The following is a 15,665-nucleotide window of genomic DNA, read 5'->3' on the forward strand; positions in this document are numbered from 1 at the left end:
TGTAAACACTGTTTATATTTCCCTTTTCAGTAAAATATCTGCAGCGGCCCGGAGACGTAGGTAGAGTTGGCCGAACTCCGTTATCAATTTTGTGTGTGCTATTAGTCCACAATTATTTTTGCTCCATTCTCAAATCTGAAGTTACGGGAAAGATCAGCGTAATTTTTCCTAACAATTGGTATCAGAGCCTGGTTGTTTCTGTTAAACTTTGGCAAGAGTACTATTCATGTGAATAGTATTTTTCGTGAATAGTACTATTCACGTGAATAGTGAATAGCTCATCGAAATTGCTGGAGAGAATACTGTTCATGTGAATAGTATTTTGTGAATAGTACTATTCACGTGAATAGTGAATAGTGTAAATTGGTCAGCGTTACCAATTTGTCGGCAGAAGCGATCCGAGAAGTCAGATTTGAGTGGGAGCAATGGCGGCAGATGAAGGAAAGGTGAAAATTGAAAAGTTCGATGGTGCGGACTTTAGCTTTTGGAAGATGCAGATCGAAGATTATCTGTACCAGAAAAAGCTACATCAACCTCTCGAAGGAAAGAAACCAGAGGGCATGAAGGATGATGAATGGTTCCTTCTTGATAGACAAGCCCTTGGAGTTATCCGCTTGACATTATCTCGTAATGTTGCTTTCAACATTGCAAAGGAAAAGACCACAGTGGGTCTTATGACGGCTCTTTCCAGTATGTATGAAAAGCCGTCAGCCTCAAACAAAGTTCACTTGATGAGGCGGTTGTTTAACTTGCGGATGGCGGAAGGCGCATCAGTAGCGCAACACTTAAATGAACTCAGTACAGTCACAACCCAGTTGAGTTCAGTTGGAATTGAATTTGACGATGAAGTACGAGCATTGATACTTTTGTCTTCTCTACCAGAAAGCTGGAATGCTACTGTCACAGCTGTGAGTAGCTCATCGGGAAGCAATAAGTTGAAATCAGATGATGTTCGTGATCTGGTTCTCAGTGAAGAGATCCGACGGAGAGAGTCGGGTGAATCCTCAACCTCTTCAGTATTACATACAGAGTCAAGAGGAAGGGCTCCAACCAGAGGAAATGGATGTGGAAAATCAAGAGATAATAGGTCCAAATCCAGAAATCATCGTAGTTCTAACAACTCAAAAACTATCAAGTGTTGGAATTGTGGGCAGACGGGGCACTACAAAAATCAGTGCAAGAATGCACCGAAGAATCAGGAGGCGAAAGCAGAGGCAAATATTGCTTCTACCTCAGGAAGAGATGATGCATTAATATGCTCTTTGGAGAGCAAGGAGGAGTCTTGGGTGTTAGACTCTGGAGCATCTTTCCACGCTACTTCGCAGAGAGAATTCTTCGAGAATTATGTTCCCGGAAACCTTGGTAAAGTCTACCTTGGTAATGAACAATCTTGTGAGATTGTTGGAAAAGGTGTAGTGAAGATTAAGATAAAAGGGTCTGTATGGGAATTGAAGAATGTCAGACATATTCCCGACCTAACGAAGAACTTAATCTCAGTAGGCCAGTTGGCCAGTGAAGGCTACACAACGACCTTCCATGGTGATGATTGGAAGATTTCCAAGGGTGCAATGACGATTGCTCGTGGTAAAAAGAGCGGTACTCTTTACAAAACAGCAGGAGCGTGTCATTTAATTGCAGTTGCAGCAAATGACAATCCCAATTTATGGCACCAAAGACTTGGCCATATGAGTGAGAAAGGGATGAAGATCATGCACTCTAAAGGAAAATTACCAGGTCTTCAGTCAGTGGAAATTGACATGTGTGAAGACTGTATACTTGGAAAGCAGAAAAGAGTCAGCTTTCAAACAAGTGGAAGAACCCCAAAGAAGGAGAAACTCGAGCTTGTTCACTCCGATGTGTGGGGTCCAACGACTGTCTCATCTATTAGTGGGAAGCAATACTTCGTGACTTTTATTGATGATCACTCTCGGAAAGTATGGGTATACTTTCTAAAACATAAGTCAGATGTATTTGAGGCTTTCAAGATATGGAAAGCCATGGTTGAAAATGAGACATGATTGAAGATTAAAAAGCTCAGAACCGACAATGGTGGTGAATATGAAGACACCAGATTCAAGAAGTTCTGCTATGAGCACGGAATCAGAATAGAAAGAACCGTGCCTGGTACACCGCAACACAATGGTGTAGCTGAGCGGATGAACCGAACGTTGACTGAGAGAGCCAGAAGCTTGCGTATGCAGTCAGGCTTACCAAAACAGTTTTGGGCAGAAGCAGTCAACACAGCAGCATACTTGATCAACCGAGGTCCATCGGTACCATTGGAGTATAGAATACCAGAAGAGGTATGGAGCGGAAAGGAGGTAAAACTCACACATCTTAAAGTTTTCGGTTGCATAGCATATGTGCACATCAGTGATCAATGCAGAAATAAGCTTGATCCCAAATCGAAGAAGTGCACTCTCATCGGTTATGGTGAAGATGAGTTTGGCTATCGCCTATGGGATAATGAAAACAAAAAGATGATCCGCAGCAGAGATGTAATCTTCAATGAGAGAGTGATGTACAAGGACAGACATAGTACTGATGCCAGTAACTCAGAAAAGAGTAGGCCAGTATATGCAGAGGTGGATGATGTCCCAGAAAGTCCTATAGTTGAAACTCCTCAGCCAGAGGAATCAACAGAGCAAAGTTGTGAACAACAGTCAGACACACCAGAGCCTTCAACTTCAGCTCCTGTGAGGAGATCATCCCGGCCTCATGTACCTAACAGGAGATACATGAACTATATGTTGCTGACTGATGGAGGTGAGCCTGAAGATTATGATGAAGCATGTCAGGCCACAGATGCCAGCAAGTGGGAGCATGCCATGAAGGACGAAATGAAGTCTTTGATCTCAAATCAGACGTGGGAACTAGTTGAGTTACCCAGAGATAAGAAAGCACTTCACAACAAATGGGTGTATCGAGTAAAAGAGGAGCATGATGGCTCCAAAAGATACAAAGCTCGATTAGTAGTCAAAGGATTCCAGCAAAAGGAAGGAGTTGACTATACAGAGATTTATTCTCCAGTTGTGAAGCTCAATACAATCAGAACAGTGTTGAGCATTGTTGCTAGTGAAGAGCTCTACCTAGAGCAGTTAGATGTGAAGACTGCATTTCTTCATGGAGATCTAGATGAGGAGATATACATGCACCAACCAGAAGGCTTCTCAGAGAAAGGAAAAGAGAATATGATGTGCAGGTTGAAGAAGAGCTTGTATGGTCTGAAACAAGCTCCAAGACAGTGGTACAAGAAGTTTGATGGCTTCATGCACAAAGAAGGCTTCCATAAGTGCAATGCTGACCACTGTTGCTACTTCAAGAGATATAAGTCCAGTTATATCATTCTGCTACTTTATGTTGATGATATGTTAGTAGCTGGTTTAGATATGGATGAGATAAGAAGCTTGAAGCAGCGATTGTCAAGAGAATTTGACATGAAGGACTTAGGTCCTGCAAAGAAGATTCTTGGAATGCAAATCACGAGAGATAAGCAAAGAGGGATTTTGCAGTTATCTCAAGCAGAGTACATCAACCGTGTTTTGCAAAGATTTAACATGGGCGACGCCAAGCCAGTTAGTACACCTTTGGCTAGTCATTTTCGCCTATCCAAGGATCAGTCTCCTCAGACGGAGGAAGAAAGATATTTTATGGCTAAAGTTCCATATGCTTCAGCCATTGGAAGTTTGATGTACGCAATGGTCTGTACAAGGCCAGATATTGGCCATGCAGTGGGAGTTGTTAGCAGGTTTATGTCGAATCCAGGAAAAGCTCATTGGGAAGCAGTTAAATGGATTTTGAGGTATCTACGAGGCACCACAGAAAGATGTTTGCACTTTGGTAAAGGCAAAATAAAGGTGCAAGGATATGTAGATGCAGACTATGGAGGTGAAGTCGATCACCGAAGAAGTACCACCGGTTACATTTTTACTGTTGGTACTACAGCTGTTAGTTGGATGTCGCAGGTACAGAAAATTGTCGCTTTATCCACTACAGAAGCTGAGTACGTAGCAGTGACAGAAGCCAGTAAAGAATTGATATGGCTTCAGGGTTTGTTAACAGAGCTGGGATTCATCCAAGAGAAGAGTGTTTTGCATAGTGATAGTCAGAGTGCAATACATCTGGCAAAGAATTCAGCATTTCATTCTAGGACAAAACACATCGATATCCGTTATCACTTTATCAGATCTCTGCTAGAGGATGAGGTGTTAACATTGAAGAAGATCTTAGGAAGCAGGAACCCAGCAGACATGTTGACAAAGGTGGTGACCATTGACAAACTGAAGTTGTGCTCAACTTCAGTTGGCCTGCTAGAGTAACAGACCAGGGAAGGCTGCTGCATTGATTAAAGTGTGAAGACAGATTGAAATCAGTCTTCAAGTGGGAGATTGTTGAAAAGTCAAAGAAGGTGGCTGCCAATGAAATCAAATTTGGCAGGCCACCGAAATCAAAATTGGAGGCACAGTAATCAAATTGAATTTGGAAACCGAATTCCAAATTGGAGGCCACCGAATTCACAATTTGATGGAGCGTTCACACTGCAATCGTTCCTTATAAATAGCAAGCCACTCCGTTCATTTTATGCAATCCAACGAAAGCATAAACACATAAGAAAATTGAGAGAGAGAGAAGCTCTTAATTTTTCTGGGTGTAGTTGGGTCGTGGGTTGTGAGTGGTTGTGAGTATTTTGAGAGATTGTGAGTGTTTTGTAAACACTGTTTATATTTCCCTTTTCAGTAAAATATCTGCAGCAGCCCGGAGACGTAGGCAGAGTTGGCCGAACTCCGTTATCAATTTTGTGTGTGCTATTAGTCCACAATTATTTTTGCTCCATTCTCAAATCTGAAGTTACGGGAAAGATCAGCGTAATTTTTCCTAACACTAACAAATACGATGTAGAAAGGTCTTCTAAAAACTACAATAAAGTTACATAAGAAAATTATAAATATACTTCTAAATAAAATGTTTATATTTTTATTTCTTAACCACAATCTTAAGATCATTAGTCAGCATTTTTCATTAAAAAAATTGCTTATAAAACACATGATTTATCAAAATTTATAATTTTTAATAAGTTTTTGTCAATAATAAAAAAATATTAAAAGTGGTAGAGACAATTCGCTAAAATCTCTCTAATTTTGAAGCTAAGCAAATTGTGATATTATTACTTTAAGACCTAGATTAATCAATGTGAAAGAGGTCTTTTAAACAATGGTATCGAGTTTGAATTCATCGTGCGATACATAAGATTATTTAATTTTTTTTAAATGATTGATAATTGTATGCGAGATATTATATCTAAATCTATTTACATGTCATACATGTTATGTCAAAGAGATTAACGTATATTTATTATATATGTATATATTTTTTCTTTTGATAGAGATTGATGAGAATTTTATTAAATTTAATTGATTTTTTTTCTATTGGACCTACTAAATTTGGGTTTATAATATAGAAAAAATAATAAAAATATTTACTTCTATGTTATAATTTTTATAGTTAATAAAAAACAGTAGCATAACTTTTTAAAATTAATTTTTTCTTGAGCCTTGAAATGTTGTCTGGCCAACATTTTTGTAAATATTTATTGTTTTATAAAAAAATATTGTTTGATAATAATAATTATTATTATTGCTACAATATTATGTAGGAATTAAAATACAAAAACTTTAATTTTGGTTGATATAGGTGAGTAATTATATATAGATTATATCTGAGTTGGATCTGCATATAATAATTACACTCGACCTAGATATGAATCGAGTTTAAAAGAAGAGTTAATCATCTATATACTGTTAGTATAAAAAAATTTTATATTGACAATCAATTATATCTTTTAATTGTATTATGTTACTAATTAAAATAAATATGTTTATAGTGACATAACACAGTTAAAAGATATAATTAGTTATCAGCGTAAAAATCTTTATCCTAACGGTGTATAGGTAATTAGAGTTAGAGTTTAAAGTAAACGGCGTCGTTCCGAGTTGAGGAAATAGGGTTTTAGCATTGTGCAGTGAGAGTAGTAGGCAGAGAGATCGAGAAGCGAAGCACGATGAGTTGGATGAAGAGACGAGAGAGTGTGCGAAGCAGCAGAGAGGAAGATCAACTGATAGTGACGCCATTAGGCGCCGGAAACGAAGTGGGTCGTTCATGCGTTTACATGTCCTACAAAGGCAAAACCATTTTGTTCGATTGCGGAATCCACCCTGCGTATTCCGGCATGGCCGCGTTGCCCTATTTCGACGAGATTGACCCTTCCACCGTCGACGTTCTTCTCATCACTCACTTCCACTTGGACCACGCCGCTTCCCTCCCCTACTTTCTCGAGAAAACCACCTTCAAAGGCCGCGTTTTCATGACCTACGCCACCAAGGCCATTTACAAGCTCCTCTTGTCTGATTTCGTCAAAGTCAGCAAGGTCTCCGTCGAGGATATGCTTTATGATGAACAGGACATCAACCGTTCCATGGATAAAATTGAGGTATTACGCTTCCGTTTTAGGGTTTCGATCTTCCCATTCAATGCCACCTTAACTGCTACTGTGACTCTTATACTTTGTATATAACAGATATTAGTGACTGCAGGTTATTGATTTCCATCAAACAGTGGAAGTGAATGGTATTCGATTCTGGTGTTATACTGCAGGCCATGTCCTTGGGGCTGCTATGTTCATGGTTGACATAGCTGGTGTTCGAGTGCTGTATACCGGAGATTATTCACGTGAGGAAGACCGCCATCTCCGAGCTGCTGAGACCCCACAGTTCTCCCCCGATGTATGCATTATAGAGTCCACCTATGGTGTACAGCACCATCAGCCTCGGCACACACGGGAAAAACGCTTCACTGATGTTATCCACTCAACCATTTCTCAAGGGGGCCGTGTGTTGATTCCAGCATTTGCCCTTGGTCGTGCGCAGGAGCTTCTCCTGATCCTTGATGAATATTGGGCAAATCATCCTGAACTCCAGAATATTCCCATCTATTATGCTTCTCCTCTTGCAAAGAAGTGTTTGACTGTGTATGAGACATACACCCTTTCCATGAATGACAGGATCCAGAATGCAAAGTCCAACCCCTTTTCCTTCAAACACGTATCAGCTTTAAGTAGCATTGAAGTTTTCAAAGATGTTGGACCATCTGTGGTCATGGCCAGTCCTGGTGGACTTCAGAGTGGGCTGTCACGACAATTATTTGATATGTGGTGCTCTGATAAGAAAAATGCTTGTGTTTTACCTGGGTATGTTGTTGAAGGGACATTGGCAAAAACGATCATCAATGAACCCAAGGAGGTGACTCTCATGAATGGACTCACTGCACCACTGAACATGCAGGTGCATTACATTTCCTTTTCTGCTCATGCTGACTCTGCTCAAACAAGTGCATTCTTAGAAGAGCTCAACCCTCCTAATATAATTCTCGTTCATGGGGAAGCTAATGAGATGGGCAGGCTCAAACAGAAGCTCATGACTCAATTTGCTGATCGCAACACTAAGATTCTTACTCCGAAAAACTGTCAATCTGTTGAGATGTATTTTAATTCACAGAAAATGGCAAAAACCATAGGGAAGCTGGCTGAAAAAACACCTGAAGTTGGAGAAACCGTCAGTGGTTTGCTAGTTAAAAAAGGCTTCACATATCAGATAATGGCACCTGAAGACCTGCATGTCTTTTCACAGCTAACAACAACAAATGTCACACAGAGAATTACCATCCCTTATTCAGGTGCCTTTAATGTCATAAGCCATAGACTCAAACAGATATATGAGAGTGTGGAGCAGTCAGTGGATGAAGAATCTGGAGTTCCAACATTGCAAATCCACGAGTGTGTGACTGTGAAGCATGAATCTGAAAAGCATATCTCCTTGCATTGGACATCAGACCCCATTAGTGACATGGTATCAGATTCTATTGTAGCTCTGATTTTAAATATCAGCCGTGACATCCCAAAAGTAATGGCTGATTCCGATGCCATTAAAATTGAGGAAGAGAATGAGAAGAAGGCAGAGAAGGTTATGCATGCCCTCCTGGTTTCACTCTTTGGAGATGTGAAGGTAGGTGAGAATGGGAAATTGATAATTAACATTGATGGGAATATAGCAGAGCTCAACAAAGAAAGTGGGGAAGTTGAGAGTGAAAATGAAGGTCTCAAGGAAAGAGTAAGGACAGCATTCCGGCGCATTCAAAGTTCTGTGAAGCCAATACCTCTTTCTGCCCCATAGTTCATTCCTTACATTGTCTTGGGAAATGGTGAAATGCCAGCGATAAGGAACACTAGCTCACATGCTCCGCTAACATGAGATATTTATCACAATATGTAGTTACTGTCTCTTTAATATAATGAGCTTGGACAACAGAATTCTCTGCTTTATTTTGTTTATTCTTCGAGTATTTAATCATTCAATTTAAACTTATTTTCTTCAAATGTTTTATCATTCTGTCTTACTTTCTTGTCTCTGCTATTTTCTCCCTGATGGTGCGTATAGACAACAAACACTATAGCGCATCTTAACAATAGCAGTGTAGTTTTCTGTTTGTTATTATGCACCCTAGAGACTCGTGGCTGTCACCTTCATATGCATGTTCTTCCGATGTCCTTGTTGCTAAAGCATTATAGTTTTCTTTTAATTTAGACATGATTAAAATTTTGGTAACTAAGCATCTTTTGGTGGGAGATACAGTGGAGTCTTTTTGGTTTGGTATTCATTACCTTAAAATTAGTAGGGATCTCCCTCGTGTAGATGATCAGGTTTTCTCTATAATTAATCCCCACAACTTCGTAGTTGAGTCATAAGTGAAAAGGATGTAAAAATTTAGAAAACCCATTTCTGGCATACGTGTTCTTTTCTACCTGCATCGCGAGTGTCTGTTTCAACTTTGAGGAAATGAAATTTCTTATCTGACGAATCTTTGAACTAATTTTTGATTATTTTATATTAATACAATAATGTTGAAAAGTATATCTGGGATTGAGATTCGTTGCGCTTTAAACTATCACGATTTGTTTTCCTTCATGAAATTAATAAGATAAAGGAGAATATTAAGCACTGCCCTAAGACACGTTAAAAAATTAAAAGTAGATTTTTCTTTTGTGAAAAATATAATATTTAATATATCTGGTTATGATTTTGAATAGAAGTATTTTATTTAGTAATTTCTTTATTGATATGCTTAACATACTCGTTTGTAGGATTTTTTTAAGAGGGTTTGTAGGTTGTTTATAACATTAATATAAATATAAACTAATTCTATCAAAAGTTTGTGTATGCATTTAGTTGGTTCAATAAAACTCGAGAAATGGTATTGATGAATGTTATGAGTTACATTCATTTGCCTCGCGTATTACTTCATTTTTTATGAACATAATTTAGACTCATTTTTTTTTGTATCAAATACTTAAAAAGAAAAAAAAAAGTGGTTTTCTTTTAAGGTTGTTATACAAATTTAAATTTATCAAATAATCTCTCAATTATATGTAAAACAAGTCGACTGTTATCAGAATACTTGAAATGTTGTCATTCTATTGATTTCCTCGTTAATATTAAACATAAAGTTAAAGATATGTTCATTTTCTTAAAAAACGAATGAAAGTGACGGTAACACGATATTAAAACAAGGGAAAATTAAGATCAGTGAGAAGTTAATATATGTTTATATTCCCATTTTAATTCAGTAAAGCAACAACTTTAGCGTTTATTTAATTGAAAGAGCTAAAGCTTTTAGGCTAACTAGATGGAATTCTGAGCCAAATTAAATACACTTTTCCTAATATCTACACAAGCATACACTATATGAATGCAAAGAAGTATAGTCTCTTGCAAACCAAATACCCGTGACATATAGCGTGTTTTTTCTTATTAGCAGACATAGCCTGTTGTATGATAGAATATTGGATTTAAAAACGGTAATAGTACTAATGAAGAATTCGGTTTGATCAATGACAATGATATTTGCTCTTTCAAGAAATAAAAGTAAATGTATTAATTCCAAGTTCAAACTACGGTATTAAAGCAAACAATAAGATAAGAGAACTTAAAAATTTCATGTTCATAAACTAGTATAAGGATATTTGAAGGAATTTCAAACTAGGCTATACTCTTAAAAAAAATAAAATGTCACAGGACATTAGACTGCAGTTTTCTTGTTCCTGAAACTCTCCTTCATCATTGCGAATTTTTTCTTGCACTGATTCACAGTCTTCCCAGGTACAGCTGCTGAAACTCGCTCCCATCTCTGGCTTGTTTCCTTTGGAAAGGCTTTCAGAGCTTGAACCAGTGCTCGTTCCTGCACTGCAGACCACACATCCTGTTCTGAACTAGAAGGAACTCCATTAGCACTTGTTGAGTTCTGATTATCTGTACTTTTGCTATGAGAGTCTTCCACGTTATTATTATTTGTGGTTGAGGATGCAGGAGTTGATACCCCTTCTAATTCTTCTCTGGTTGTCAGTGGAGACTCAATTGATTGTGCACCAGGTTTCCTTTTCTCAAGAAAAGTGTCAAAAGCTTTTGATGAATCAGGTTTCTGGAGGAGTACAGTTTTAGTTGCCTTCATAATTTCTTCAACAGATCTTCCAGTACCAATGTATTCTGAAATAACCTCCCATCTTCGCGATGTTCCTTTTGGAAACTTCTGCATTCCTTTCCTCAATAGTTCAATCTCTTCTTTATTCCAAGGTTTCTCCTTCTTCTCAATGTTGCTTTGTGAAGCACTGCCATTAGCCTTGATGGAACCATTAGCATTTTGTTGATTAGTTTTCTCATCAACCACCTCCTTCTTAGAACTCAGTGCATCTCTCAAAACTTTAGCTTGCTCTAATAGCACCTGTCTGCCTTCCATGTTCTCACACAGACTCCTCAGCTTCTCAATATCAAGCGACATACAAAGCCTTTCTACATCATCATCAGAAATATCAAGCAAATGCTGTGATAAAATAGGTCCTGAAAGAGTCCGAAGACGTGCTCGCTCCTTTCGCAAGAGCTTTTTCTCTTTCTCTTTCACCTTCTTCTGTTGTAGAGCAGCTTCAGCAGCTTGTCTCTCTTCCTCCACTTTCCGTTGCCTCTCCTCTTCTGCAATTCTGGCTGCTTCTTCTTCTTGCAACTTCTTCGCCAAGATCTTAGCCTCCTTTTTCCTTTGTTTCTCGGCCTTTTCTTCTTCCTTTCTTCTCAATATTCTTGGGTCTCTCTTATAAGCATTATCAACAAGAGTGCGTATCCTTGCATAGTCTTCCTTCCTAGCTTTTTCAGTCAATTTTGCATTCTGCCTTTCCATCCACCTCTTGTGGTCTCGAGACTCAGCTTGCTCAAGATCAAACTCGTCAGCATGAGGAAACTCCCTCCAGCTTTTAAAGGAGTACCAAAAATTGTAGAAATTATCAACATCTTTTAGTGAAGTGTTATCATCACCTAGTGATGGAATTGGTTGATTAACCGACCACCGCCCATTCCTCATAAAGGCAGGACCAAACACCTTGAAGAAGTCTTGTGGAGCACAATCAGTGGGAATCTCATCATCAAACTCATCTGTGGAATCATAAATTCTTCTCTTCACAGGATCAATCAACACTTCATATGCTTCCTGAATTGCCTTAAAATGACTTTCTATTTCATCCTTTTTTGCTTGTTTTGCAGCTTCAGTTTCCTCGGCAAGAAGAAGAGCAGCCTGTTTATCAGGATGAAACCTCAAGGCAGTTTCCCGATAGCTTTTACGAATTTGATCCTCTGTAGCAAGATACCTTAGATGACCCAGACCCAATAATGCATAATGATCTTGTTGCTTGTCTCCAGTACCAGATTTCTTTTTGCTCTTGCTGCTATAAGAATCAGATGGGAGATATGTTTGTTCCTTATCATCAGCTACTTTCTTATCATCAGCATCATTTTTATCTTCCTGAACACCGAGAAGTTTAAGTGCAGCAGAATGGAAAGAATGACCTGCAGGTTCATATTTCAAAGCCTTGATAGGAAGACAGTTAGAAGAAACAAAAATAGGCTGTCCGTCTACAATCTCCTGTGAGTAAGCAATAAGACGGAATTTTGTATATACAGCCATAATGGTGGCCTTCAGAACCAAGCAATATGAATCCAGGCACAGTTTAGCTTTAATTCAATGACTCTCCTCAAATTTAACTCCTTAACTTGAACCTGCATGTCAAAGAAAAAGTCAATTAGACAACAACTCCCAGTCACCTTGACTGTAATAGATGATACATCTAAATCATTATTTTTAACAGAATAAATATTTTATTAGAGAGTAATGAGAACCATGGTAGTAAGTATCGTAGGAATCGCGATTCGTATCGTACGATACGATACGATTCCGTGCTTCAGCGATTCGAATCGCATGGTGTATCGTTTTTGATCCTGAATCGTTTTCGAATCGTTTGTATCGGGTTTAGAATCGGAAAATCGCGATTCTGGAAGGTCTCGCACGATTCTGGGAAGAAACGGGTCGCGTCCAAAACCGGGTCGGGTCATGCGCGACCCGGTTCTGAAAACCCTAAAAAAAATGATTTTTTTTAAATAAAAAAAGACGAAACTGAGACAGAAAATGCCGATACCCATTCCTGTACATGACCCACTTAGTGGGTTTCACTTTTAGTGGTCCCTTTGTCTCGTCCAGGTTCGCAGCTTCGTTTGGATGGCTGTTTGGGTTGCTGTTCTTCGTGTTAGTGGTCCACTTGTTGCTGAGTTTATGCAGCAACAACACTAATATTTTTTTTGGGTGGCTATATTGCTGATTAGAGTAGCAAACAGTCCCTTGTATATGTATATATTTAGCAACAACAATGATTTTTTTGGAGGCTTTGTTGTTGAACTGTACAGTCATTTCTTTTGGCTTTGAGACTGTTATTATTTGTATAATTCTATCTTTGTTTGTATTTTGAAGCTTATATATTACTATATATTTATGTATGACTTCATTTTGTCTGTTTCTTTATATTAAAATGTGCTTAGAGTGCTTTTATATGTCTTGTATGCATATATATACACTATGTTTTTATTGATCACGAATCTTACGATTCACGATACGATTCGATTCACGATTCAAAAAATAAGCTTTCCGATACATTATGTGTATCTCGATTCAACTACCATGATGAGAACTACAACTAGGAGGACTAGGAGAGATTCTCCAAACAAGATAGTCTTTTAAACAATGAAGTGAAGAATTTTTTTTTGCCAAGAATACAACTAGGATGCCCAATCTCGATGGATATTTGATATAAAGTCTTTTTGGATACAAGTTTATAAGTGTTTTTGAGAGTCTCTGCTGAAAATAAAGAATATTTTTTGGTAGAGAAACTCTTCAAACTAATTTCCTTGATGTAGCAAAGGACAGATTAATAGAACACCAAAGACAAGCACTCTATCATAAAATTTAGCCTCTGCATTTACCAAAGAATTTAAAACAAACACCCAAAAATTGTTCCAAAGTAGATCAAAACACCCACCACTCCTCAAAGACCCCAATAAATATTTTTCGTGGAAAATATAGTCATCTTACAATGCAAAGAGGAAAAAAATATTTATACTGTCTCTGAATCTGAGCTGGATCATGCAAAGTGCAAAGATGAAAAAGGCAAGGACTAGCCTCTCAGAAAGAAACAGATTCCTATCAAAATGCTTTCCCAAAACCAAATGATCATCCAACTAAAATGAGAAAGGGTTACTGACAATAGCTATCCAGTTATTGCACCTTAGGGATAAGGCAAAGAGTACACACATTGAGGAGGCAAACACTTCAGTAATTTCAGGGACAGTACTGTGTTTGATCCCCAAAAGTATGTGTCGATTCAGCTTTACATGTATACGAAATTATTAATGCAATATTGGCAAAATTAATTCAACTCTCAAACTCAGGACAAAAACAGTTAAGACACTGCTTGTCTTTATATACCCAGGAATACATAGCACTGCCCATTATTCCCCCTCCCCACCTTCACGAAAATAATAAAATCACCCCATTCATTGTATAGAAAAATTAAAGAAAATAACATATCCAGTTCATCAATAGTTAATCAAAAAGCTTTCCGAACCTACGACTCAATTAACAAGAAAAATCACAGTGTAACCATGGCCATATAGTTGTGCATTTTTTCTCCGAAAGCATGAGAATGAAAATCCAAAAAAAATAAAGGCATGAAAAAAAAGCACAAAAAAAAATCAGAGGGTATAATAAATTTTATTTCATTTACCTGGATGCCAACACCGAAACTAACAAATTTCAATCAAGATGAAAGAAGGGAGAACAACTAGTTATAAACGAAAAAACAAAACAAGGTTGAAAAGTACAGCAAATCAATAACATCACAAGGAAAAAATCAAGCAACAGAAGAACCCCGGGATGAACAAACGAAAGGGTCGCTCTTTCTAGCTAAAACCCAAAAGGGTTTCGAATAAACAAAGAAAAAGGTTATAGTTTTACCCGCAAAGCCAGAAAAGATGGAATGAAAACAGATCGTGATTCGTGATTCCATAAGAAATCAAGGCATGGAAGATGCAGAAAATGATGAGAGTGAGGGAATAAGAAGAAGAAGAAGAAGAAAAAAGATGAAAACTTTACCACGAAAAAAGGAGGGAGGAATCGCGGAACGAAGAAGCCGACTCTGAAGTGCAGAAGAGAAAGAAAGGTTTGGTTTTGAGCAATTTATATGTGCCACCAACAACTGCCCTATCTTACTCCTTCGTGTCTTTCTTTGCAAAATTAAAATTAAAAAATATATATATATTAAAAAAAAAAACCTAGTACATCACTTTGCTATACACTTGGTATAAATCTACGATACTAGCATTTTCAATGATCCAATATAGCAAAAATTTATAATAAATAAATATTTTTATTATATATTATAATTAAAATAAATTAATACATAAATTATATTTTTATTTATAATAAATATTTTATATTATAGTACAAAATTATTTTAATTATTAATAACTTTCTAAAAAAAATATTAAAATAAATATAAGAAAATGATACATCATAAAATATACGAAATAAAAAATAATAGGATGTAATAAGTCATAACTATTTCGATACTCAATCTAATTAAACTTAATTGGATAGAATAGATTTATGAATTTTTAAAAAATCAATTCAACCCGATCATAATCAGGTTAATTCAAATTGAATCATTGATTTGAGTAATTAAAAAATAAATATATTTTAAGAATTAAAAAAATAAAACGCAGGAAAAAGAAAAGAAAAGAAAGATACTTAAATTTTGAATTACATACCTTTCTTTTGAATTAAGTAATAAATATTTCAAATAACACTAAACTAACAAATTTTGAATTACGTAAGTGGAATTAGAATATTCTCATTGTTCTATGTCTTTTTCAATTCAGAAAATCAACTCATAACTACAATATTTGATTAAAAAAAGTAAATTAAATATATGTAATGTAGTGTATTATGTGTAGATTTTTAATTTAATTTAATAATTTATTATATGTTGGGTTGATTTGAGTTTATCAATAACAAACCCCTTCATCTATTATTCAACTCAATTATTACCAACTTAATCCACAAAAATGTAGTTGAATTGATTTGTGAGTGGTTTATTATCCAAATACAACTTATAATCTTTTTTGAAATAAATATAAAAATTATATATTTAAAGAGATAATAAATTTTAAAAAGATATTAAAGTAGATACA

General features: G+C 36.7%; 2 protein-coding genes across 2 annotated transcripts; one reads left to right on the forward strand and one right to left on the reverse strand.

The window, feature by feature from the left end:
• The first annotated feature begins 6,006 nt into the window (after positions 1-6,006).
• LOC109803884 (cleavage and polyadenylation specificity factor subunit 3-I) lies at positions 6,007-8,435 on the forward strand. Its single transcript, XM_083067628.1, has 2 exons — positions 6,007-6,487; positions 6,591-8,435. The coding sequence occupies exons 1-2, from the start codon at positions 6,059-6,061 to the stop codon at positions 8,223-8,225; spliced, it is 2,064 nt and encodes a 687-aa protein (XP_082923754.1). The 5' UTR covers positions 6,007-6,058; the 3' UTR covers positions 8,226-8,435.
• A 1,517-nt stretch (positions 8,436-9,952) lies between these two features.
• LOC109803563 (DnaJ and Myb-like DNA-binding domain-containing protein) lies at positions 9,953-14,709 on the reverse strand. The gene is made up of 2 exons (XM_020365188.3): positions 14,569-14,709; positions 9,953-12,146 (listed from the first exon to the last, which is right to left on the reverse strand). The coding sequence occupies exon 2, from the start codon at positions 12,052-12,054 to the stop codon at positions 10,129-10,131; it is 1,926 nt and encodes a 641-aa protein (XP_020220777.1). The 5' UTR covers positions 12,055-12,146; positions 14,569-14,709; the 3' UTR covers positions 9,953-10,128.
• Between the last annotated feature and the right edge of the window lie 956 nt (positions 14,710-15,665).

Source organism: Cajanus cajan, chromosome 1 (assembly GCF_000230855.2).
Source record: "Cajanus cajan strain Asha chromosome 1, NIPB_CcT2T_4, whole genome shotgun sequence".
In the NCBI taxonomy this organism is placed as follows: domain Eukaryota; kingdom Viridiplantae; phylum Streptophyta; class Magnoliopsida; order Fabales; family Fabaceae; genus Cajanus; species Cajanus cajan.

What these genes read in the sequence shown, in the direction of transcription:
- LOC109803884 (XM_083067628.1), top strand. Translation starts at nt 6,059, where the DNA reads ATGAGTTGGATGAAGAGACGAGAGAGTGTGCGAAGCAGCAGAGAGGAA. An exon ending in GTTCCATGGATAAAATTGAG is followed by an intron (nt 6,488 to 6,590) that starts GTATTACGCTTC and finishes TAGTGACTGCAG; the next exon opens with GTTATTGATTTCCATCAAAC.
- LOC109803563 (XM_020365188.3), bottom strand. Translation starts at nt 12,054, where the DNA reads ATGGCTGTATATACAAAATTCCGTCTTATTGCTTACTCACAGGAGATT.